Here is a 27,597-nt window from a genome sequence, read left to right on the forward strand (position 1 = left end):
TGTGTGTCTCCAGAGCTGACGTCGCCTGTGTAACACTCAGACAACCACAGTTTAACCAACACGTGCCCAGGCAAACACGCACAAGCAAATGTAGTCATGGTCAGATTTCTATGTCTCTGTCAGCACCACAGTACATGTGAGACACAAAGTTAGATGGATCGTGTATCTGGGAAAGACTAGATTAAACATAGACTGTGTTATGGCAGTTTTAGTCATTTATATAACAACTTCAGTTTGTTTTTCAATGAGACAGGGGAGGAGTCTTTTAGTGTTCGTATGTAGGATTTAAATCTAAAGAAAGCACATACCAAGGTGGGATGAATTAGGATCAAAAACAGAATGGGGACATGTGCACCAAATCATTTTAATTAATATAACAGCATTCCTTGTACTCCCTCCACAACTTGCTTATTTGCTTTTTAAAGAAAACACTACATCTTTTAACAGTGCATATCAATAAATGCTTTCTTTATATGGATGTGCTGCCCTCATAATGTGAATATGCACTAGGCCTAGAAAAAGATTCCAACAACAACAAAATGCATCTGTTTCTGGACTCCACATGGAAGTTCAATAGCATGCTATAGAGCAAACAAAAATAAATGTTATATTCCATACTCTGAAGTAATATTTTCACATTTTATCGTACAGTTACATTACAATGTCTATGAAATATCTGTGAAAAAAGTATACAATCTTTCTTTTTTTTTCATTCATATTAATTATAAAAATAATTGTCTCTGTACACATATTCAAAATGTCCAGTGGTTTGCATAATAGTTTGATTGGATCAATGTCCCTGGTCTTCGTCACTATAGGCCTGTGAAAAATGAAAGACGAAAACATCAGTCTCCTAGAAACCAAATTCAGACACATTTAACCGCTAATAAGAATAATAACTGGGGTAATTACTATGAAACAGCCATTTAATATTTGAACATGTCATAGACAAACATGAGGTGGAAAATGAGGCCTGGTGCTGCCCAGTGTAGGTTCCAACGACCATATTTCACAATAAGTTCTGGGAGAGCAGTGATTGGGGTGACTTAAGCAGTGAGCTTTGAGTTTGGTTGCCGTGGCAATGTTGTGGCCTCTCTGATAGCCAAGCAGCAGCAGCCTGCTCTCAGATCTCCCTCCAGACTGGCACACTGACACTGGGAACTGTGGGCACCTCCAGAGCCACAAGAAGGAGAACCGCAGACAACCTCAAACCAGACAGACTTTCTCCTTCTCCCAAATGTTGACGCTGAGAGTTGACGCTGTCTGCTGCGTGTAAACTCAGAACCCAAGTGACTTAATGGAATTGGGCAACGGCGGTCCTGTCTCCACACATGGCCAGCCTCCACCAATCACATTTCAGAGCCACTGTGCCCTCCATTTAGCCTGTAACTGTAATTGAATGGACCATAAAGGAAGGTGGAGGCTCCTACAGTAAGTCGCCCATTGGTAGTTATTTGGGTAACACGTTGTGGCTCTACAAATGAGGTCATTGACAGACATTGAGGCTCTCTAAACTTAAGGCAGCTCCTTACAATAGCAAAATTGGTTTCTGGTGGCCCAAATGATACAGCACATTCTGAGGTAAGTCTGTCTTTCTGGGTTTTAGGCTGTGAAGCCTTTAACTGTTGAGATTCTCACCTGAAAACACAGATCTTTTATTGGCATCTCGTGCACCACCTGTGAAAAAATAAGGACAGAAAATGTGTCATGCAGAGCAGTATGATGAAATAGGCTTATTCACTGTCTTGCTATGAGTTACACAAGAAGACAGATGCCACTCTCATACTGCATCTTTCCATTAAATTTGAGGTTATGGCCGGCAGCCGGTAAGCTTAGCTCTGGAGAGAGGGTAGAAACAGCGATTTTTACGCTTCAGTTTTTGTACAAAAACAACAAACAATGTATAAATTGTTAAATGGAAAGCTTTATAGGATTATGTTACCTTTGGAAAGAGCTAGGCTAGATGTTTCCAGTCTTTATGTTAGGCTAAACTGCCGCTTCGTATTTAACAGACTGAATGAGAGTGGTGTCAAGTCTGTCATATAACTCTTAGCATGAGTGTAAGAGATTTAGTAAGCTCTTGTAAGTCAGCTGCACACAGTTTGGATTTTCATCATATTTAACTGAAGCTAATCCAAAACATAACCTTTCCCATAGTTTTTCATAGTATTGTGTCTGTGTATACACTCAAATGGTCAACACAAGGTGATACTTCTGAATTAGTGATTGTTATTATTGGTTATTATCAGCAGATTGATAACACATCTTTAAACACAGCATATACTAAATCTTATTGGCAATCTTGACAGGTGTATAATGTAACATACTGATTTACACGCACTGTACATTTTTGTGTTGAATTCATTAATACCCTGAGTGGGATAGACACAGCCATAAGGAACTAGGGTGTTAGGAGTGAGAAAAAGGACACACTTCTTTCATCTCCATTGTGGTATGTGTGGTTGTCCCATTGTGGAAGTTTATAGAATAACAGGAAATAGCTATGGATTTTCCCCCCCCATTATTTAGCTCTCACCATACACTTGGCGCCGGCTCAGACAGATCTGCGTGATACTGGGAAGAGGGTGTCACTGTGCTAATTAGGGAAGCACGATATTCCTGGCCACACATGTGCATACAGGTACATGGACGGACTCAAACACCCAGGGCAAACCACTTTATGGACAAACATATCCACACAAGCGCATTTGAAATTTAAAAAATAAAGTCTAAGTAAGTAGGCAGTAGAAGATTTATCTGATTGCTACTCTGCTTGTAGATATCAATGTAAAAAAAAAAAAAAAATAGTATTCAGTTGCCAGTATGCAATTTAACTGTATTATTTAATAGGTCAAAAAATTACATCTGAAAAGATTAAAATCAGATTAAGGGGGCAAAAATGCTCTCTGAAAACAATTTGAATGTCTTACCCTGACTAATACAATCACTCACATGTTTAATACACCGACACTGTGAGCACGCACACCAAACAACATACGAAACCAGATTCAGCGGACACAGTGTTCCTGGGTTGGGCCCTCTGCTTGCACGCCGAGAACAGCTGGCGTTTAGTCACGTCTTGTCGGCTGCCTGGGTCTCTTTTTCTCTGTCAGTCTTTCTCTCCCTGTGTCTGAGCCACCTCTAATTCAATGTGCGGCTAATATTCTTTCTCAACATGCCATTACCATTGCCAAGGCTTAGAGCAGGCCCCAAGGGGCTATTAGGAAAATGTATCCATTTATTTTGCAAGATACACATTTGGCAAAACAACGACCCTCTAGAGGAACTTGTCAGGAGGGTTATATTTCCATGTGACATCCATTTGCCTGCTTGATCTTTTGTTTGACTGGAATTCTTGTGTCATAACGTCAATGAAAGCTGTCTTTTTGAGTCCCACATGCACTTGATTTTCAGTTTGAGTAGCTGTTGCTGACGCTTTGTTTACTGAGAAAACAAAGCTAAAGTTAATTTGAGAACATTTTGGAATTCATGGCATATATAATTTTTGGACTAAATTAAATTCAGATTTGGCCTTTTTGCCCCAGTAGTGATGGGATCTACATATTACGACAGGAAGTCTTTTAATCTGCTGCTTAGGCAGTTGATATGTCAGTCTATCCAACATGTTGGTTCAGAGAAAGATATCTCGACAACTATGAATCAGATTACCATTAAATTAGGGTGGTGGGTCAGAATTCTCTGGTCCAAAAAGCTATCTTAAAAACCACTGGTTAGATTTCAATAGGATTATATGTGGACTTGGCATGTGGCATTGTCTCAAGAGGTTTAGTTGTTATGTTTCTGGTCTCTTTGTGACTTTCAACTAGGCTAAAAGTTCTGTTTGTATTACCACTTGCAGTATGAGTGAATTGCCATAACTTGCACTGAGCCATTGATGTTCCCCAGAGGATAAACCTTTTATAATAATCATAACCTATTAAAAAACATTCCTGCTCCCAGGGGAGGAAAAAAAAACATTGATTTGAATGAGCCTATGGTTGTGAGGACCGATGTTACACTTTAATTCTCTCTGCTGGTAAGACCCAAATCACATCTAAGTTCTTAGTGTGTTGTTTGTTCTGTGTAACAGCAGGCTGTGAAACTACCTGTCCTGCAGAAATATGTAATGTTTATAAGTTTGTTTTCATTTAGTCCAGCTACAATAAAAATCCATATTAACATCTCAGAGGATCAGAGAGGTTACACCATATGTTAACCAACTTGAATTTCCCTCAGGAGTGTAAAATAAAGGTATCTCACGTATCTCATCGTACTATCTTATCTATCCGTATCGTATCTATCTATCTATCTATGAGATCACTAAGAGAGCATAAATTTGATAGTTTGTTAGTGGACCTCAGTGGATTGAGAACTACAAGCTTCTGACAATTAGACCATATTGCCACATACATTCATGTGATTTATGGACCAGAACATGCAAGGAGGTATGATCTAATTCTGTCTTGTTCAAAGCCAAAGTAATTCTGTACTGTATCCCAGCCAGACCACTACTATGACTGGATTTATGACTTTCAAGCAAGAACCGTTCATGTCTATCGACTGGATCTTGATAGAGATATATCTCTTACCCGATGCCAGGAAAGAAAATTTTACATGACAACGTCCCCCCCCCCCAGGACTTCACCCAAGTGAAGTGTGAGATGTGGAAATTTTCTTGAGTCAGCCCTTGTGCTCCATCTCAACATTTTACAAGGAATACTTACACATTAATCTTCACATTTTAATAGATCTATAGCCACTTAGTTACTCAATGTCGTAAAGTGACATTACAGTAATGAAATGAGCCTCACGTCTTACAAAGAAAAAAAACAGCGGGAAGGTAAAAACATTAGAGGGGTAATTTGTCTGATTTGTGGACTCAACTGGGAGGTTTTGAGGAACCCCCAGCAACAGAACTGTAAATGTTTGCGCTCCCTAGTAAAGAGACCCTGAAAGAGGAGATGATAAACAATCAAACATAAAGTTTAAAAAAGAAAGAAAAAAATACAGAAGGAAGAAAAAGCGAGGTAGGTCACTCACTCTTATCCTGCTCAGGAGGCTCCAGGATGTCACTGTCTGTGTCACTGGGAATATGCCATGGCTGTCTGATGGCCTGTAACTGCTGGTAGAACTCATCCTGATATGGAAGAACATACAAAAGACTGTGTTAAGATGGAGATGGAAGACAAGGTGAGTGTGCTAATTTACCCATCTGTTCGTCTATCTACTGTACACATAATGTACATGTCTTCTTTAAGGTCTTGTAGTGAATGAAAGGAAAATACATGTACAGAAATATCCATTCAATACAGCTGCAAGATCTCATTCAGCAGTTCTTTCTTAATCCTTTTTAATGACCCTATGAAAAGGAGCAACGGAGCTGAAATGTACAAATTGACCAATTAAACTTTCAATGAGATGAAACTCTATGGAAATCACATAAGACATGTTTTTTAAAACTTCTTATACACAAAAAATGCTTTTTTGTCTTCTTATTTCTCAGTGCTGAAATGATGGGGCTCCAACCCTTTAAATGACTGCAGAAGTACTACACTAGTCAAGAAAACACTAAGTACATATACATTTTCAATTTCAATTTCTGTACATCCAGCATTTAAAAAGATTCAGGATTCTTTAACTCTCTGAACAGGCCTCCTTCAGGGGCTTTAGTCCTTCTACGTGAGACCAGGTGGCCTCAATAAAATCAGACTGGGTGCACTAGTGTTGGATAATCTCACTAGGTGTCAACTAGCATAACTGTCAAAGACTATACAGAGGGACTGCAAAATTCTTGCCCACCATTAATAAAGCCTTCAAAAAGGTCTCATATTTAACAGCGTCGCTGTTAAGTAAATCATGAAAGCAATATAAGAAAGAAATCCCATTGAAAGTTTTCCTTTTATGCCAGACTCATTTTTCCACAATGAAATGACATACTACTGTAGAGACCTCCATGACTCTCCACTAAACCCCACACGAAGTTTGTGTGTGTGTGTGTGTGTGTGTGTGAGGGGTATGCACATGTGTGATGTGTGTTCTGGTGCTCTCAGTCATAATATGTATGTGTAAAAGGCTCTCATGTTCTACAGCCAGCTTTACTTGGGCATTGAGCCTATTTGACACTCAGCACACAAGTTCATGCACACCATACTAAAACATTACAATAAAGTTGGAGCGATTTTCAAGTCCATGACCCAAACTTTATGACAATTTTACGCTATGTTTTACACACTGCGTGTGTACTTGATGATCTATTCCATTGCTACAGTCGATAAATCTTGAAAGGTAATATGGAGAATTGGATGTCCACCAGCATGAATATTTACTTTCTGGCCAAAAGGTAGATGAGAAGATCAATACCACTCTACATGTCTGTTCATTAAATATGAAGCTACAGCCAGGAGACAGTTACCTTAGCATACAGGCTATCAATATATATACAGGCCATAAATCAAGTGGAAAGCCCTAGTCTCTTCTTTTTTCTTTTTTTTTTACTGCCTAGTGAGCTTCAGAGGTTCTGATAGGCTGATTTTGTTACCTTTGTTACCTTTGGGCTATACGCTAAGCTATCCCTCTTCTGGTTATAGCTTTATATTTAATAGACAGTAAGAAAGCGTATATGCCTTTTTCACAAAAATGTCAAAATATTCCTTAAAATTGTTAGTTGGAGCATCAATCTTAATAATTTAATTTTTAATCGCTTCTTTTGGTATAAATGTGATCGTAGTTGTCTATGTGTCCAAAATAATTGACCTTGTGAAGGTAATGCTGCCAAAATTAAACATCCGCTCCCCCACAATAATTATTTTCATATATTAGGACATCTTGTCATGCAATATTGCTGATATGAGCTCTCAACGAGCAACAAAAGTGTTTTTGATGATAAAGGTATATTTCTCAGTTTTGGGTCTTACCTCAGACAGATAGGCCCGTAGGCTGGCACCAAGGCTGTCTGTAGTGCTTAGTCCAGGAGGGGTGAGCAGCGGTCGGGGATGTGTGGGCTGACATGTGGGTGTCACGGGGCGGCTCCGCGACCTCCTGAAGGTCACCTCTTTATGAGATCCAGGGTTAAAGGTGGAGCGTGTAAGTAAACTATTCGGGGTCAGGGGCCTACTGGGCGTTCTTGGGGTTTGAGTCCTGCTCCCTGGGTTGCTGGGAGATTGAGTCCGACCCATGACCAGGGAGGTGGGCTTGGGGCTGAGCAGAGGGAGGCCCACACCACAGGGCTTGCCTGAGAGGCTGCCAGCTGGAGACTGGGGTCTGGAGACCAGGCTGGTGAGAGGAAGTGTGTCGGGTAGCGTTCTGTGGCGCAGAGGAGTGTGGAGCAGACTACTGTGTGGATTATTGGAGCTCCGAGTGGTCATCTTCCCTACTTCTGCCAGCTTGGCCAGGTCTTTCTCAACCTCTGGAGAGAAAAAGGGGGAGATAATCCAAGTAAACATCCAGATTTCAGACTCAACTGTTACAGGTACTGAGGGATTGAGTTTGTATAGTTTCCTTGTTTAAATCCTGTTTCTTCCCCAACACATTTAAATGAGAATGTTTACACCGTTTTTACAACTGAAACAAAAATCCCAGATAATTCTGGTAAATGGACTAAGAGATTCCAAGATCAGACTTATTTTTATCACATATTCAGAGGCTGTGCTGTGAGGTTAGTATATGTCCTACAAGACTGATGATTCACAAACTTTACTGAGCATTAAAGTGGGCGAGACCGATGGGTTTAATCCTTCTTCTGGGCAATGATGACAATATTTATAGGCCCTGTAAATTGTGGTAAATCCAGCTTCCTCTGTCAGAACAGGTTCCAAGTTGATATACAGTAAGCACAGCCTGGTAAAAAATGTTCCTGTTCCTGACAAAAACACATTTGTTTGCCTCACTGGTAGTCTCAAAAACATTTCTGTTTGTGAAAGAAGTGACGCTGCCAACTTCTGCGATCAACATCTGGGTCATTTTTTCCGTGTTTTATGCTTTTGTTCAAGACCTTGGCAATTGGGATTCAACAAACCAGTCTGGGAGTTATCATTTGCAGGCATAATTTCAGGAATGACTCACTAGAAGCAAGTATATCTGGAAAACTGTGTATGTGTGACGTTAAATAAATAACAAAAGAAAGCATGACAAGTATTTCACAAACCTTGACTTCCTTGTTTTTGAGAAAATGGTGCTTTCCTCCTACACAAACAAAATTTTTCCACGCAAAAATGTGAAGCATATGCTGCAATTCACTGACAAATATCCATTTAGTATGCAAAGCAGAAAACATTTCCAATACTACTTCAAATTCAGCTTTGGGACATTACTTACTTGGTTTGAAATCAGTTCCAGACTGTTTTGTATATAATCCTTCAGGGATTTAATACATTTAATTCTCTGACATGCATAATTAGATTGCTGTGTCTGTGCTTAATCAGCTCTGATTGTACGGAGGTCAACCTTTACAGTGAGATGCAATGCAGAGCGCAAACTGCTTAGTGCCTTGCCCATGTGCTCAACAGTCTGCATGCGTACTGCATGACACTGTGTCTGTGTTGCTTTAACCCGAGCATACTCTGCACATGTTACTTCTCTAAATAATAAGAAGGAAAACTAAAGATACAGGTTACAGCTTGGCCTCGCTCTCACTGAAAGAAGATAATTAACTTTGTGGGGTGTTCAGGGCATATCATGACATCAGCTTGTGGCAATGGCAGGACTGTTGTGTATTACAAAGAATAAAGATTTTAGGTTGATATTAGGTTGATAGTGTGTGAACAGCTGCTAGGTGGTAACCATAAGACCTGCTGATTGGCAGTGAAATACTATATACAGAAGAAAAATTGCTGTAAACTCAAAGTTCTACCTAAGATGATTTCCGAGTTAAAGCGCTTAACCACCCACACCACGACTGATGTTATCATTATATCGTAAACAGGATATATTCATCAGTAACCGTTTCCCATAAAGTAGATATTTCATTTCAAGTTATTTACCAGTATAATGATAAACACCACATGTTTTTGCTGTGAAAGTATTTCTCCCTTCCGTAAGTGGTCGCTCCCCTCATGATTTTATTGTAAACCAGTTGCTCCCCCTTACTTCCTGGCATTAATAATCACAAGTAGTTTTATTTTGAAATTCTATGCAGTTGACTGTGTTTAACACAGAAATACTATAAGCCATCTCACAGACACTGATACAAAATGACATCTCCTAGACATCAAAGAAGTAGCATCAAAATCCATATGGTATGGATCTTTGATAAGTTTTGATCCAGTCTTTCAGTAATAAGAACTGGGAAAAGAAAGACGGGCAGAAAATGAGACAAAAAAAGACAGTGAGAAGGAGACAAGAAGAAATAGAAACAGATCTAATCTATTAAAGTCTTTGATCAAGCAGCAGTTCCACGTGGTGAGAGAGTCCAGGGCCACAGCACGCTATACACCCATTCAGAACTCATGCTAACTTTATTAGTTCCCTCCTCTGAAAATAAACTAAAGCGCTAATCACATCGCCTGTATTTCATCTGCAAGCTTACAACAATACAATAGGCTGTCTGCTTGAACAAATTAAAACACTAGCCGTTCCTTGGATAGATAAATCTAGTACAAATAAGGGCAGTTGTACACATTCCTAATGTAACTAAGACTGGTTATTGAACCTCAATATTTTTTGAGTACATTCCAAAAATGATCTTTGAGTATCAAAAGTTAAAACTGACAGTTGGCATTGAAACTTTAGAAAGATTATTAGCCTTTTCTGGCGTTAAAACAGAGAACTTTTATAAGTCTTGAATGTATTTTATGAGCAGTTCGGCATGTTCTGTAAAATGGTAAAAACAGTTAAAATATTTTAGTTAAATTATATGAAAATAAAAAATATCCCCTAGATTAAAATGAGAATGTAGTGTTTAGTGTATATTATGAAAAAACCTGATCACAAAAGACAGACAAGGGGTGATTTTACGAACACATAATTGGGGTAACAATACAAGATGAAAAGTAAGGCTCTGGCTCCAAACATGGAAAGTATTAGCAGCTAATAAAGGCTTGAAAGAGTTTGTTTGAAATTAGCTTGTTGAACAGCTTCAGTGAACCTTCTGGTGGGAGCCCTTGGCCTGAATATAACTCAGTGTAAAACAACTAGAAATGAATGCCATCTGAGGACCTCTGGGGCAAAACTGAGTGTGTTGTTAACACAAATAGTCCTCTTATAGTGCCTCCTAAGTACCAGCATGCTGTTTTCTTCTGAAGGCACTGAGGGGACCAGTGTATTCAGCGCTGATGTGCAGATGAGCTGAGAAGATTGGAGCAGCTGTTGGGTGACAGTAATAGGTTCACTAAGTAGGACCAATATGCTTCGTATGAGTCTGGTATGTGAAGCCGTGTACAAGGTCTTTACACACAAGTGACGCTGTCAAACAGAGTGGGAGGACATGCATAAACAAACAAGTGGGTGACACATGATGGTAAATGGCGACATTCCCTCTGGCCTCCACTCCAGGCTTTCATCTGATTCATAAGTGCATACACGCTTGATCATCGTGACAACAAAAGCAGTCTCCGAGTCACCCAGACGTCACATATATCAAAGATGAGCCTTGAACTGCATTAGAAATAAAGGACTTCCAAAATGCCACACAAATTCCATACTGTCAGACAAAAGTCTGTCTCGGCACAATGACTCAGCAGAGTGAGAGTCGATCTGTCAAAACTGGAGTTGAGATGAATTCCTGGCATGTGGAAATTATTTTAATTAGTTTTTTTTTTATTTAGTCTTGACACATTTTAACACCAAGAACAGTTTTTAATTAACCAAGAAAATCCTCTGGCCAAAAGCAGTGCATTCTTTAGCTGGAAACCCCCCCACTCCATGAAAGTGCTCTCTAAACCCCTTTCTATTTCATAAGTCTCTGTAGTTCAAAGTGTCTGTATGTGTGTGCGTGTGTGTGTGTGTGCGTGTGTATATATGTTTGCAGTGTATGTTTTGTAATCCAAATAAAGTATTTGATCTGACTTACCCATCAAAGACACTAATAAATACATATTTAAACTTCTATATGTACAAAGCATAGAGCAATAAGCATACAGCGCACATACATGCACACCACAGCGGCATTCCTACCAGCGAGCTGTTTGCCCATGTTCTCCAGCTCTTTAGAAAAGAGGGAGTCACCCAGTAGCAGGCCCGTCTGCCCGACAGAGCTCCCACCTCTCACAGCCTTCAGATCAGCCTCCCAGACAGCCTGACGCTAGTTAGCGAAGGGAACAGAAAAGAGAGAAAGTCACATTAGACGAAGAGACCCTTCAATTAACTCTTTATATAATTTTTAGCTTTTGCTGGAAATATCTGAGCCATATCTGCTGGAAAAAAGGAGCAATTATTATTTTATGAGCTTTAGAAAAACACAAGAAACCACAGCAAGTGTAGATGAAAGCTTGGGGCATACAGTGCAGTCTGTTTAGTGAATGCAGGACGATAGACTGTCAGTAGTGGTTCAGGACATTTTTGTATAACTATCAGTAAATCTATAGGAGCTTGTATGCACACTAGTCTGTTGGCAAAGAGCCTGACAGCAGCATACTTACAGCAGCAGTTAAGGAACAATAAATCAGCCATTTTGGATAGTTCAAGAGCACACGATATTGGTATTATACAAAAATAAAGATGATCATATTCCAAAGTATATGAAAGAATATAAATTCTAAAAAGGCAGATTGGATCACTTATAGGGGCCGCTTTGGCCTATTTTACTCATATGTCTTCCTGGCCAAGTGTATGATTTGAAAAGAGACCTGTTAGGCAGACTCAGTTTGCCAAGTCCTGTAATGGCAGCATGCCTAATCCTCCGATTTATTCCTTTGATGGGACACAAGTGGCCAGATGATCTGTTAAGCCAATGGACCAATGGTGTGCACGTGAGCTTCAAGCACAGGTGAGAAATAAAATCTGTCAGCCCTAATTCCACCTCCTGTAAGTTTGGTTTGCGCTAGATAAGTTATGATACGTCTGATGCCAGCACTTACATCATCTGATGCGCTAAGCACTTAATGAGAGACAGCGCTGACTTGACAAAGTGCTGACACAGAGTAAGGCTCTGGGAGATCTGGTGATATACATATAGCGCAGTGTTCCAACAACACTTAAAGACAAACCTGGGATACAATAGGCTACTCATTTTATGATTTATAGAATTCAACGAGGGCTTAAAAGTCGGTTTCCAAAGAAGAGGTAGGATGAAAAACAAGTTAAGTTGCTGTCCTCTGATAAATGACAGAACATGATTCTCAGAGTCTATGGCATTGATCTTTGTCTCTGTCAGATACATGAGGCCCTCTGTGGCAGCAGGACCACAACACGGCAAGCCAATCCTTAATTACAGCCCTCATAAAGCAGCAAGGCGGGTTGAACATTACAACTGAATCCCCTCCCCAATTTTATTTCTTTCTCTTTGGTGGTATCCCCCAAGTCCAACAGCATGACATCATCTTGTCTTCTCGACTCTGGCAAACAAGGCCACCAACAGATTCCTAGCTTAAGTTTCTAAGTGCATTTTCATAATCTTTATTATACTGTACGTCATTACTGGCTTCACATTGGTTCAATTAAAAAGGTCCACTGGGCAGGAGAAAGTCCACTTTTGCTGTATAAGACCTGCTAATATATGGAGGTTTTCTCTTAACAGCAATGTCGACAGTTTAACATTCGCATTGCTCCTGGAAGCTCCTCTGTCCACTAAAGGAAAGGCTACACTGTAATCAGGATCATATAACCTGGAGGCTGAGCATGGTGGTACTGTACTGTACTGTACATGGCCAAGCAAACAAACAAGATGTAACAAGTCTGCAAGCATTACAATCAAAATATGAAATATTTCATCATGTTTGGTGAAGGCATACATATTTTCAATGTCACCTGGATCAACATGTACAGTCTGGAGTGCATAATAAAAAATCATGTACAAAACAGCGAGGCCCTACACGGTAGATAGTGTGAAAAAACAAACAAAAAACTGACTTGATTACACACTGAAGAGGCACAGTGAAGTGATGAAAAGTGATTTCCCTTCGCCATGGTTTAAAGCAGCCATTGTCCATATCAGCAACAACATGAGCGCAAATGAGTCAACGTTCTTCCCTTGTTTGGATGCTTAGATTGAATGCTTTAATCTACGCAGACAAAGAGATGGGAAGGAATGCTTTTTCATCTCCAAAATAAAGAGCAGCTATGATTTTGCAATGACTTATGAGTATATTAATGTCAGTGGTGCAAAACCCAAGTTGTATAATCTCCCTCCCAGTATGACAAAACTGAAAGACCTAAAACAGAACAGGGAAAAACCCTCTGGTGATGCTTCTGCCCAACTAACAAACAAGAGTCTCGGCTCTTGCAAAATTGATTCCATGTTGAGAGCAAACAAGACAGAAAGAAAGAGGATGTAGGTCTAGAGTTAAATATTTTATAGCCTGCATGTGTGCAGCTATACATGTGTGGTCAGCAGTAATAATCACCACAATCTGGGGTTTGGTCCAATATTGCCCTCCGCACAACAAGAGCTGTTGGGGATGTGTGCATGCAGTCATAGACCTCAAACATGGCTGGGCTGGGTTGGAGGTTTGAGCCTACTGCTGGCTTTATAAAACACAATTGATGGATTCTCTTGTTGTGGTCAGGGAGAGTAGCATAGGGACTAATATGTGCACACACAGGACCATTTATACAACAACACACAGACACACAGATGAGCAGCATTCATTTCTGGGGGTTTTTTTTAGGCTTTTTACTGGGAAAATTGATTAATTGTTCCTTTGGGTTTGTTTCTACATCAAGGGCTGCATTAAAGGAAGCTTTTTTTATAACAGAAATGGTGCAGCTGCTGCTTGAACTTCACCGCACACCTTTTATTTTGTCTATATAGGGTCCATGTTTTCCGTCCCAATTCCCTTGCAGCAGCCATCTCCCCAATAGCTTTTACCTCTTAAAAGGGTAAATTTTTTCTTGTGGTAGTATGACTCATCCGATGCTGAAGAACCACCTCTAGCAATGAGGAGGATTGAAGAACAGAATGAGACTCATGAATGTAACTGCACTTTTAGGAATTCTGGATGACTGCCACTTAGGCTTTACAAAGCCAGACAATATCTCATGAGCTCAGTTTACGCACCATGATGGAAATCTTGAAAACATCCAAAATGTAAAAATCTGAAGCAAAGACAAATGGCAACCCAGAAAGTACTGCTTTTATCAAATCGGTGAGGAATGAGATGATGTCTGAGTGAAGAAGAGAAGATCCTGGCAGATGACAGCTTGTCGGCATGGCGATTTAATCTGCACATGTGAGAGATAGAGAACATTGTGTATTGTAGCACTGTTTTTTTAATTCTAACTAAACAAAACAGTCCACTAAACTTAAATGTAAGAAACAAGAGGCAATATGTTTTCCGAATAGCTGTTGCAGCCCCTTCTACAGTAGCTTGCTTTAGCTATGGGAGGCTATGGGATATGAGGAGTAACACTCAGCTTTTAATGAGTTCCTGTTGTTTTGGCTCACAGTAGAATCACCTAATGGATTTTATGGACTGTATACAGGGCTTACCGGCTCAACCACCAACTTAGCACAAACAGGATATTGACAATAACACAGTTAAGACTTTTATTCAAGCATTACAAAGAATGGCCCATCACTCAGTCATAGAAGAACAGAGAAAATTAAGTGTTGTGCCAATAGGAGTGAAAACTAATAAAGGGCAAATGAAAGGAAGAAGATAAATATAGGCTATATTGCTCACAGTCTAAGTATGCATCCATATTTATATATAAATGTCTTTTTTGTGGTATTTTGCTTTATTTTATAGGACAGTAGAGACAGGAAAAGCAGGGCAAAGAGAGGGGATGACATCCAGCAAAGGACCTTGGGCCATACTCAAATTCGGCCTTGACGTTCTGAGTCAGCTTTGGTGCGCGCCAGTATTTTGTTTGTGGAATATGATTTTTTTTCTTGTTTGTGTGACAAACACAAACATTAACTCAGTAAATTTAGCTATATTTAACAAAGATTTTAAATATGAGTCTGTTGTGATGGTTTCTGTATACGTAAGAGGAGCCTCATCTGGTCTGCTGTTTTAACATATTCATCATATGGGCTTATTCTTGTTGTTGTAAAAGGGATATGGTGTCTACACAGACCCAGTTAATCCCAAAATATAAAAAAAGTGTACAATTTACACAGTCAATGGGATGTAAATATATTTAAGGGAAGCATTTCTATGCTATTGCTCCATGCCTCTGCAACAATGCTTAGCCTCTGGAGCAGCTACAATATATAGATTACTTGCTTTTAGTCATAATATTTCTTTAGCACTCTCAGTAAAGGTGAGTTTTTGTTCAGTTTTTGGTGCATGTTGGAATCTACTAGTAAAGATTAGTAAAGTTAGATCTACTAGTAAAGAGAATAACTTCCTAAGATCAGTGTGCATATAATAATCTAAATGTATTGTTTAAATTGAAATTAAATAATAAACGTGTTGCAATTCCACGTGATTGCATGTATTCCAACACAACTCTGTCCAATAAAATTAATTTCATAATGAAAAGAAACTGAATAACCTTTTACAGCTTACTTGTTGTATTCTAACAATACTTTAGGGCATAGCTCAAAGACAATAAATTGTAAATAAAGGAAGACAGAAATCTTGACTATAAAACTGCACTAGACTATTCTCTAAAATAAAAAATTAAAGGATAACCATGCAGGCATGACTGTGAAGGTGTGGGGAGCAGACTGGTGCCAAATACAAAAAGCCATACAGCGTATCGGCTGAAATTCTGCCAAAATTTCCCTGGAAACGAACATAAGCCATCACAATGGTGCTGCTTTGTATCATACACATGGCATTGCATCATGCTAATTCTCTTATTTCTACCACACAAAAATGAACAGTTTTCCCTGGCAGATTTTATGATGGCAACACCCATACAGTACAACTCAAAGCAAAATTAAAACATATCATTTAACGCTCACAAAGGAAAGAATTGCTTGGGGGATTTGCTCTGGCGATTGCTTTAGGAAAGAATTTGTCTTTATGGGGCAATTATCACCTAAAGGAGCTGGCAGAGGCAGGGGGCCTGTTGGACTAATAATGATAACCATTAACAGTGTTTACTTTCCAACATCGCCAGCCTTTTACTGCCCAAACCAGGGCAATGTACAATGCGAGGCATACTTCATTTAACAACTGCCGTGAATAGTGGAATGTGCTAATAATTAAATGTGACTTCAAAATTTGAAACCTAGAAAAAGTTACATACATTTCTTTACATACATCTCACATTTCTTTGCTTTCTTCAACTATAATAACGAGTGCAACATGTGAAGAAACAATTGGACACTTTTCTACCAATTCAAAGGACACTCAAAAATATATGTAACTAAGTACTACAGCAGGAGATACATTAAATAATAAGTTAATTTCAAATGAAATAAACATAATCAGCTATATACAGTTATTTCTCATACACCATGACTTCAATCATTGTGTTTTTTCCAAATAAGCTCATAAAAGCATTACCTTTTTTTTCCATGCCATTTAGTGATTGTGGCCTGCAAGACCCCGAAGGACCAGTTAAACTAACAAGCTATTACAAATTGCGTTTGCCTTTCAAAGACAGCCAAACATAAGCAATTAAACACAAAACAACCACATTAGCTACAGTAGATGACAGGAGACGTTTGCACTTGCGGTTTCCATATGGGACACATTAATAACTTGCTCTAAAGTGTGCCAGACAGGACCTAACCTGGAGATGTAGTGTAAGGGGAGAGATGGAGTGTTTACTCTCCTGGTATGAGCAGCTGCAAAATGAAGGCTCGATGTGAAGGTGAGTGATAAGAGGACATCAGATTTAGCTCCAAGTTAAATTAGTCATCTTAAATCTCTGAGTTACAGTAGATGTTATGTGGTAATACTATTGACACTGTCTATCATCTGGACAAGCTTAGCTTTTCATGTGAAATGTTTGAAAAAAATGAGGATAACATTGGCAGTATGATGTGGATATGTAAGGTGCACAGTTTTTCTCTTTTTGGATGGTGGCTAGTGAATGTGGCCTAATCTGTCAGACTTCCGACTACAGGCTTTGATTCAACTGGGCCTTCAGTCTCTAGAAGTCTGCTCCCAGTTAGTCTGGAGCCTCTCTGCATCTGCTTCGCACACGGAGCAATGCCTTGGCTCCGAACCCCTTTCTTTCTTTAGAAAATGCAGTAAAAAGCCTTGTCTAACACTTAGATCGGGCAATTATAAAAAAAAAAAAGGTATCGGCTTTTTTGGGCGTAATTATACAAAGGTACCGGCGTCTTAGCTGACCGCTTTATTAACAGCATGTGAGTGTCTGCCTGTGTCTGAGTCTGGTGTGTACCACATTAGGCCTCTATGGATTTTATCCCCTGAAGCATGTGAGGTTATCACGCAAGTCCTATTGAACAAAACTGTTTTTACTCCTGTAACCTGTAAATATTTAGGTCTATTGTATACCTTCAAATCAGCCTCAATTGTCATTGTGTCACAAGATATTCTTTCCATTTATACCTTTCAGATTGCACACAAGTGCCCTGAGAGGTAAGCAAAGTGATATAGGGAGATTTCTAATTGGGGTATCACTTCTATAGCACTATCTGCACTAGCTGTTGTGTAAGCTGAAATGCCCGCATAAAGATGGATCAGTTTTGCTTGGGTCTTGTCCTATTAACAAGAAGCTTGAGGTGGTTTTCGCTCACTCTCGGGACAATAGAAGCTGAGCAGGAGAGAGCGACATGGTAATTGATGGCTGTAAAGCGATCTTAATTGTTTGGTGATGGATGTAGGGAGGACACTTACAGAGGCTGACACTTGAGACAAGGCCTCGCATTCCTGCAACCGTCCCGCCACTGTGTCCACCCCGGGCAATGGAGCTGCTCCAGACAACACACACACACACACACACAAACAGGAAAAAAAGAAGGACAAAGCAGAGCGTGAGACCACAAAAATGTAAAGAAAAAAAAGAATAACTACTTTGAATTTGAGCTGTGTTGTGCAACTCACAGGATATGTCAGGTACAGCTTGTTCAGATATGTGAGGCCTGTGCTCCTCTTCAGATCTGTTGTCTGATACACTGTCCCCCTGCAACCTAGAAACAACACGTAACACATATACAATACTGTACACATTGGAAGTTGAGTGCATTTAAATAATCTCTGTAATCTGCATTTTTCAGCCACAAGACTGCAGCACATGTTTGGAAACTGAATGCCAGATAGCGAGAAGACAAGCAAGTCTCTATCAGTCCGAGGTGATGAGACAAAGAGGAAGTGTTTAGTGGGTTTATGATCTCTTCTTCTTCTTTTCTTGGTGCCATCCCAGATTTAGCAGAACATGGGGGTTAGTTTTGGGGCACACGTCCCATCTCTTCACAGCTTTTAATCCCTCTTAAAACAAATCTGAAATAGTCGTTAGTATGTTGACATGAAACCAAAGTAATGCATCCACAGACATACGGTGCAAATTGTACACAGCTCACTTGTTGCAGAAGCAATTTCACTCCGCTTGCTGAAAAAGCAAAACTGAAAAACACAGATTCTTTTTCCCCTTAAATCTTTCAGTTTGTATTCTTTATCATAATGTGTTCCAAGCCCCTATAGCTTTTTTGTTTTCAAAGATATCTGTTTGGACTGCAGTGGAAGCGGGTATGAGAGATTTGCCAGTCTCCTTAAGGTACTAAAAGATTTAAGTTTCCCTGTGAAAGAATACTGTGGGTGTAAGACAAACATTTGATTCGACTGAAATGCCTTTTCAGTGGGAAGATAAACATGTTACACATGACTTTTCACTGCATTTACACTCTTCTGCAAACTAATTCACACACTCCAACATCAGTATGGAATTAAGCACTGCGTTTATTTTTCTAAAGCATATTCTTAACGACTGTAAATCATACCGCATATTAACTGTAATTACACACTGCTTTAGCTACAAATGCTTTCACTGCATGCTATTTCCATGTCATCGGCGCAATCATTAGCCGAAGACAAAGGAAAGCAATCTATGCGCTTTTATGGCGCGGCTGCATTCCGTCACAGCCGCAGGGCCTCTTGGTTCCTACCTCTACGATGAGGGTAAAAGCAGAACACAGCTTTTTAAAGCGTATTCTATTTCTTTCCTTCTTTATACATCCTTCTCCTTGTCTTTCCCTCTCTTTAATGGTCTTTATAAGACCATTAAAAAGAACCCAAGATGACTATCACAAGGCCTTCCCATTCTCTGAACAAAAGCTGCTCATAGCCGCAAGTCCTGACTACCATTCCCTCAGTACATTCCTGATATGAAAACAATTAATTTAATGAGAACTACAAGCCCAAGTGAGGTTTGTGGAGATCTATCCATTTCCTTGGACCGCACCGCCAACTCCTCCGGACTGTGCCCAAGATCTGGGATGCGTTTGCACACAGGAGGTTTTGTGGCAGGAGTGTATAGCCATTAAAAGAACTGATCTGGTGCATGAAGGAGGTGGATGAAATGCTGGTGTGACCACAGCTATAGCCCAAGAGACAGAGACATGCCCACAACACACAGGCCACATGGCACTTTACACTTCAACCAACCAGTAGAGAGCCAGAGGAAGCAGCGTGTTTCCTGACCTGCCATTGCTGGTTAGGAGCCACACAGGCTGACTGGACTGTTTGGTGGTGTGGACAGTGTCTAAGCAGAAGGGAAAGAAAAAGGACAATGGTCGAGGAAGGTGTCTGAATGCTGGGAAAAAGGCCAGTTTGGGGTCAGCCAGTTCAAAAAGAAAAGTGATACTACTGCGCAACGCTTAATTCTAATATATTTAAATTCAATTGTGCAACAAAGATAATACACTTAGTAGAAATGATTTTTGTCTGTATGATGTTATTTTGCAGTTTAAGTCTACAGTAATTCCTTTCAATTTTATGTACTTGGCGTATAACACTACAGGTGGATCACAGTAAAATACAAGAGCGCTGTTGGAAATTAATAAACGCTTGCTAGGGAGGAACCAAGTTATCGCCTTCACGCTGTGGGTGTGAAAGTAAGTGTCACCTCTCCTTGGCTTTGAGTGGTACATGGTAAAGCCAAGTGGCTCACTCCCGTTTGACCCCTTACACGACGAGAGGGAGCAAATACAGTATAGACGCTTTTGAACAAAACTGGACCTCAATGACCCATGAGAGTTCACACACAGAAAAAAAAAGGAGCTGAATTCTGATGTGTTTGCCTGAGGGCTGACGGGTATGTGAGGAATGCTTGTCCAGTTTGGGTGAATGTTCAGTTACATTTAGGACCATGCAACCCTCTACGATCTTTGTGAAAGTTAAATGATATCAGTAAGAATCCACCCAATCTTCTCAGTCCTTAACTTTATAAAAAACTAACTGTAAAAAAAACTAACTTGAAGTTTCGAACTTCAGCCTGAGTACAAGGTCACATCTGTACTTTCTGCAGGTGTGAACCACAAGGCCACTAACTGTGCCACATATGTTAGTGTTATGAGAAGTACGTTTAAAGGTTGGCCCCATATTGAGCCATGTTTGAAAGGTGTTTCTGGCAATCCCATCAAGACAGAGTGCTAATGCATACAACATAAAGTCTCTGTTAGTATTACCTCTCTCCAAACTGCTCCCTGACCTCTGCCTCCACCATCTTCTCTTCACAGAGGTATTCTGTGTGTATGCATGCAAGGGCATGCACACACATGTTTTATGTGTGGATTCATAAATATCTGTCTGTGTGTGTGCGTGTGTGTGTGTCGCGTGTTGTGTGTGTGTGTGTGCGTGTGTGTGTGTGTGTGTGTGTGGAAGCATGAACCCCTGCACAACTCCTGATTTCAGAATTATGCGTCTCCAGAATAGCACAAAGGGCATACCATGCATGCAACACTTTTCCAGCTTAGTGATCTGTTTATGGCCCTTACACTCACCAAAAATACGAAAGACCACGACTGCTTCGCCAGTAGAACTTGGGAAGGATTTTGTGGTCAGGTTATAGAGGACGATGCAAGAATTTGGACTGAACCAGAAGGAGAAAGGAAGACAGAGAAGGAGAACAGATGTCTGACATTTCAGTCACAAAAAAAAAAACCCAGGGCGTGAGCCAAAAACGACTCCAGATACAGATGCTGCTTTGCTCGGCCACTGATCCGACCCGGGGACTCAATGATAAGCCAAAGGTATAAACTTTTTGCTTCAAAACATCCCGTCGATAAACTGCCAACAAAAAATCCACCGATACCATTCATCCTCCTGCAGAACCTTTGACAACATCCCACAGCATGTGCGTGGAGCGAAACTGATAAGCAGCGTGAATGAAAGAAGAGTAGGAAACAAACAAATTCCAAACCCCAAATAGAGGAGGCTGTGCAGGCAGATGTGTGCCTGGCGTCTCATCGAACAGATACCAGTTTATCTTTGACTGGCATCAAGGAAGAGTCCTGCCCACACCTGTCTATGGTATCACACCTAACACTCAGAAATCTGAGTTCTCGACTGATCAGGGGGAACAGGAAATGTGTCAGAAGAGAAAAACAGTGATAAAGAGAGAAAGGGTGATAATAGAGACGATTATCAGTGCTTGGGCTGATTTGTGAAAACAAGCAACACCGGAATGCACTTTAGATATGATATTATTCTCTCTTCTGAATGTCGAGGTATTCTTCCAATGACACAGTAAACTGCAAAGTGAGTGGGAGTGGGAGTGGACGGTAGGGCATGAGGAGGAGTCATGACCCGGGGTAAGAACAAGTTTGGATGATGGAAAGTAAATAATTGATTACAGTAATTGCCGGAACTTAACTGGAGCAAAAATTAATTTGAATTTCTGTAATTTAAAACCTTAGAGCAATAGTTAGATATTTTGGGAGATACGATTAATTGCTTTCTTGCAGAGAGTTAGATGAGAATACCGATACCAATCTCATGTATAAATATAAGACTAAGGCCAGCAGCGGTTTGCTTAGCTTAGCAGAAACAGCTAGCCTGGCTCTGTCCAAAGCTAAAACAAATCCCTCTCCCAGCACCTCTGAATCTCATTAACACATTGACACATATTATCTTATTTGTTTAATCTGTACAAAAACCAAAGTGTACAAGACATCAAGTTGCAGTTTTACTGAAGGGTTGTGTGCTGGCCTATTTCTGCATTTTTCAGACTGCTGTGCATGTTTAGAAATTGAATGCCAGATTGCGAGAAGACAAGCAAGTCTCAGTTTCAGTTACTGCTCCCGGCCTATATTTTTTAATTTTATTTTTTATTATTACAGTGGTATCGATCTACTCGTCTAACTCAAAGAGAATTTCCAGAAAAAGTTGAACTATTCCTTTAAAGCCTCATAAGAGCAGATTGGCTCTAAACACAAGCTTTCTCCAAGACAGCCAATAAAAGAAGGTGGAAACATTTACCTGGCACACCTAGAGCAGATGTTGAGTGTAACTTTGGCCTGCGGTTCAGCCTGATAGGAGCTGCGTCCCTGGCTGAACTTACTGCCGGATGGAGCCAAGCCGGTCACACCCTCCATCCGCAGGTCATCCAGGTCCTCTGGGAGGGGGGGGCGCACGCCACAGAGACATGAGGAGGAACAGAGGAAAGAGAAAAAAACAAAGGAAAAGGGAGAGAAAAGAAGAGAGTAAGGACAGTCATTAATCATACTTTGGTCTCTACCCTGTCAATATGATGCCCAGTGATGACAGTCTGCTTAGAGCCAAAAGGAGCAAGCAAGCACATCACAGTAAATAAACATTCTCAGCCCAGCCCTGCTGCTGTGCTCACTCACACACACTGCATACGCATGCATCCACAAATACATACACATTCAGTTCGTATCATCAACACAAATCTCTTTGTTATAGGGAGCAATGTGAAGAGCCGATGACAGCGCCGCATCATGGCAGCACAGAAACAGGAAGGGTACGTTCACAAGCTGAGGAGGAAGGGGACAAAGAACAATGAAGTGGGCCAGGAGAAATCAGCGGTAAGAGGGAGATGGAGAGCTGGAAAGTTGGGTTTCGTCTGATCTCTCCCTGTGTCCTCGAGAGCACACACACATAGACCCTCTTCCCTCTGACTCTCTAAAACAGTCCATATGTATCAGACACGCCAGTATTGTTCATCTTAACCTCTTACTCTCTCCGTTTTTCTCTGCAGCCACAATGTGAATATGCGCTTACTCCCACACAAACACAGACAGATGCAGAAACAGGTGCAGGGGTCCCTTTTACTTTTATCTTATCTTATCTTATCTAGGTACATAAGAAAACTTTTTTTGTCTGCCTTCCCTCTCTTTTCTAAGACATCCGAATTATCGCAAAAATACAGTTGTTCCCTAGGCGATGAAATGATCTCTACATGGAAGAACTGAAAGTGTGAAGTTTGAATTTGATGCTAGACTAAACAGGATCGTCAGCTATCATATCAGAGTACTAAATGTTCAGCATCAGAACGCGACACACGTTTCTTTAATAGACACTGAGCTAGCATGATAGGGAAAGAAAGCATAAATCACGCCAATAACAAGATTTATGAAAGAACAGCGGTGAAGTACAATAATATGAAGTCAATGTTTTTTCTAGCAAAGCGGAGAATTGTAATGGTTCGTTAAATATAACTGAGGATCAAAGGGGAGAGTTTGAATCAGCCAGACCATTTTGGTTTCGAATGCATCCTCAAGAGATAAAACATATTGCAGTACTTTCCATCTGATGAGAATGAATAGCGAGTGGGTGTCTGGACTCTTACTTGGTTAAGTGTGCTGGTCAAGCTTTTTAAACACATGCTGAATCACAGAGAACATTTTGACCGGTCACCATAACAATATTTGTCCCATTCTTCCCATCAGACCAGAAGAATTTTGGAGCTTTTCCAACAACGGAGGTTGCTCTCAGGACATACAGTGTATCCTCGCATTTCGCTGCCATTGCTTCAGTCCTTATACGTACAGTAGCCTACAGTGTGGTACAGTACGTGCCCGCCTCCGTCCGGGTATGTGTGTGTCAAGACATTTGAAACCAACATTGATACTTTTTGCTGAGAGATCACATTACCTGGTCCCTGGTTTGGGGGGGGGGGGAATTTGCCTCACACCTTGAAAGAGGAGAATGCATGATTAATCACCTGGATTAGATTAGATGACATTTGCTCATGAGAATTCTCTCCCTCCATCCATCAGCGTGGCGCACAGCCATAAAATCTCACCGGTCTCCTTTGGGTGTCAAGAAATTATTCTCACAAGTCAGTGCTTGAGTCTAATCCACTAATTTATGACTCTATGCCAACCTGATTATCTAAGAAGAGTATTGTGTTAATTGATTCTTAGTTTTGTGTTTTCACAAATCACAATGCACACGCAAAAATAATAAGAATTGATGAACATGCAGTCTGGATTTTCTTTCATGTTTTAAAACTATTTTTTTGTGTGTGTTTTTTGGCCATGATAGCTGTTTGTCTCTGCGGACTGTCCACCACTTTTGTCCAGATTGACATATCTTGAAAATATATGTCAGTTTTGTACAGTCATTAATGTTCCCAGAGGATGAATCCTACTGACTTGTCTATTCCTAGCCACCATAAGACTAAGATTGGTGTTTTTAAGTGAAATATCTCAACAACTATTGGATGGACTGCTGTGACATGGCATGGATGCAAACTTCACACAGAAGGACCCTTCCCTAGCCGGGAATCAAACCCAGGATCTTCTTGCTGTAGGTGACAGTGCTAATCACTAAGCCACTGTTCATGTACACCTCTTACAAGTAAGTAAATAAAATAATGACAATACTAACTTATTAATTTCATAGTATATGCTGCTGACCAGTGACCACTTTCAATGAAGTATAGTAAGTCTTAATGCCAACACACTAACAAATGCTTTCAAGATACTCTTACTGTTATACTACTAATTCTGACTATATTTCTACTTTGTCTTTAACAACAAAAACTATTTGCAAAAGATCTAAATCAATAAGACGAAGAAGATTTACTAAAGACTGGAAGTTTCCACTCACATCGTATCCAGGCTGAGAACGAGTGTTGTTTTAGTGTTTTGAGGAGGACAGATACATTCCAGTAATACCCTTAAGCGGGGCAATATTAAATGTCCCATTCATCACGGTATGCATTGGAGGGGGTGGGGACAGAGAGAGCCACCAGCGATTTGGGCAATTTGCTGGTCGTGGGAACTGCTCGAGTTTGGGCCTTCACCTTTTCCTCTTTTCTCTTCGTCCATTCCCACTTCTTCCCCTTCTAATCATTTTCCCTTCTTTTGGCGATTGACTAATGTGGCATGCCAGATTTTCTTTGGGTCATAGCCTGTGATACAAATCATTACTTGACACTTGGAAACATTAACTTGCAAGGCTGCAGCTTTCATGAAATACCGTAATAACAGCAAGAGGCTCTGACCCTGAAAGAGAACATGACCTCCGTGTACACAGCTGCTTGTCACCTCGCCTCCAGCTTTGTCTTTTGGACTTGTTTCCTTCTGTCAAGATAAAATGACAGAATAATGGAGAGAAAGACCTCAGTGTCTGAAGGAAGGGAAAGCTAATTTTAAAGGTCGCTGAGGTAAACAAAGGCTTTAATCTATAGGGCATCCAATGCAGAAAAAAGATTAACTGTGCCTGAATGAAATATAGCTGGAGATTAAACACTGCAATAGCACAAAATGTTGTGACTCTCAGTCAATTTGTTCCACATTTCCTACTGTTCATCCTCTAGGCCAGATTAGGGAGGAGAGGACAACATTTCCAATAATATCAACAGTCACAGACGCATGTGGAAAGGAGAGAGTAAACAGTCTAATTGTTTTTTGTATGCTTGTTCTTGGATTTAGAGGAGTTAATAGAAAAAGTTACAACTACTATAAAAGTGCACTTAGGCCACAACTACTATTCCTGTGTACCTTTTTCTTGTACAGATAATCTCTCGCTTCATTGGATAAATGTTGGTTTATCCAAGCAAAGTTGGATAAAGTTGGTTTAAATCCTCTCTTCTGTCCAATTGCAGGCTTTAAGAGTGGGTGCAGTCCTTCATCTGTGCAACAGCAGTGTAGTCTGAATCTCAGCCATCTCATCCGTCCATGAGGCTGAATCAAACTCTGAACTTTCTACTGGGGGCGGAGAGGTGACAGATTTCTGTGTCGACACCACACTGTCTCTGAGGAGGGCCTGTGTACTATCGAGTGCTAAAGTGATGAATATGCGTCTCACAGGTTGAGGTTTGGGTGTTAGCCTTGTAAATGACCGCTTTTACATGCACGCAAGTATTCTGACGCATATGCTCACATTGTAGACCGATGACTGCATATGACCGCAGCAAATGTGATTTTTGTGGTTTCAAACAGAGAGAAACTGAATTATTTCAGATGAGAGTGCATCATTTACCAGACTATATTTGAATGCATATCAGATCCTAGCTATGCTCTAAATGGTGCCATTGAAATAATGTTGAATCAAGTATTGCATATTATATAATGTAGACTTCTAAAAAAAAACTTTTAACCTAGACGCCTAGTTGTCTTTTCATGTGCGAATTCCCAAATCCATGCTCACATAAGATTTACTGTGTCGAAGTGTTCTTGTCTTCTCCGTGTCTACTTAGTCAAACACATATGACTGAGTGCATACTCTCCCGGTTCACAATAGAGCCCAGAATGCCTCCCACACAATACCACCATGATAAGTTTACAGCGCGTCTCCCGTGAGACCAGTTTACCCTGAGCCCATGACAGCCTCCCAGGCCTCTGTCTAGACACAACAAACGTCTGTCCACACTCGCCCGTTTGTCAGCCCGTCACATTTCCACTTTCTGGGCACCAGGGCAGCCATGCGTGCTCCCCCTGTCTAACGATGAGACATGGCAGATAAATAAAATGGGCCTGAACTGAGGGTAGTTGGAGAGGGGGGAGCAATGGAAACTATTCGAGCGATGCAATCCCAACAAAAGGCCTGAGCGATGAGAAATTCCGTGCCGCAATCACTCACTCACAGTAAAGCCAGAAAGGAGCGGAATAGAGTGCACAGATAAAGTGTTTGTGTGCTCCTTTCTTCAAGTTTCCATGTAATTTAATGTTGTTTAGATAGCGACGGACTGGCTGGCTCTTTGCTGCCCTTTATGTGACTAAAAACAGAGCTGAAGTCATAATTAGCGCAGACGCTTCACAATAACTTAATATACACCTTCTCAGATGATGCGTTGACAGATGTATGGGGTAGAATCACCTAACGCACTACCCCACACGTGAAGTGGGGAGATAGCACGCACACACTTCATCATTTTCCGCACCAAATCCAAGGCATTTCATCAACTGCTGTGGGTTGCTGTGTCTCATGTCTCTAAATGAAAATAATTGAATTTTCCATTCTTTCATGAGCAGTGACGACGTCTCCACCATATAACACTGGGCTCTAATTAATAGTCTGTAAGTGATAGATGCCTTGCTCCTCACCGTGTACAGTCAAGAGCCCACATGTGTGAGCAACACATTAGATATAGATAAAAAGGCACACACCAACACATACACTGACACTTGCAGACCTCACACTTTAGTTGCCCTCACACATACAATCA

General features: G+C 40.5%; 1 protein-coding gene across 1 annotated transcript in view; it reads right to left on the reverse strand.

Moving 5' to 3' along the window:
• Positions 1 to 367: 367 nt before the first annotated feature.
• cunh8orf34 (chromosome unknown C8orf34 homolog) overlaps positions 368 to 27,597 on the reverse strand; it is a 57,319-nt gene continuing 30,089 nt past the window's right edge. The window contains exons 8-15 of the mRNA XM_035653640.1: positions 22,437 to 22,572; positions 18,066 to 18,151; positions 17,859 to 17,932; positions 11,110 to 11,236; positions 6,915 to 7,405; positions 5,041 to 5,137; positions 1,639 to 1,677; positions 368 to 820 (exon numbers count right to left, since the gene is read on the reverse strand). Coding sequence (XP_035509533.1) covers positions 813 to 820; positions 1,639 to 1,677; positions 5,041 to 5,137; positions 6,915 to 7,405; positions 11,110 to 11,236; positions 17,859 to 17,932; positions 18,066 to 18,151; positions 22,437 to 22,572 — 1,058 coding nt within the window. The 3' untranslated portion in view covers positions 368 to 812. The remainder of the gene's footprint in view (positions 821 to 1,638; positions 1,678 to 5,040; positions 5,138 to 6,914; positions 7,406 to 11,109; positions 11,237 to 17,858; positions 17,933 to 18,065; positions 18,152 to 22,436; positions 22,573 to 27,597) is intronic.

Source organism: Morone saxatilis, unplaced genomic scaffold, assembly GCF_004916995.1.
Source record: "Morone saxatilis isolate NCDOM2014 unplaced genomic scaffold, NCSU_SB_2.0 Contig0, whole genome shotgun sequence".
Taxonomy (NCBI): domain Eukaryota; kingdom Metazoa; phylum Chordata; class Actinopteri; family Moronidae; genus Morone; species Morone saxatilis.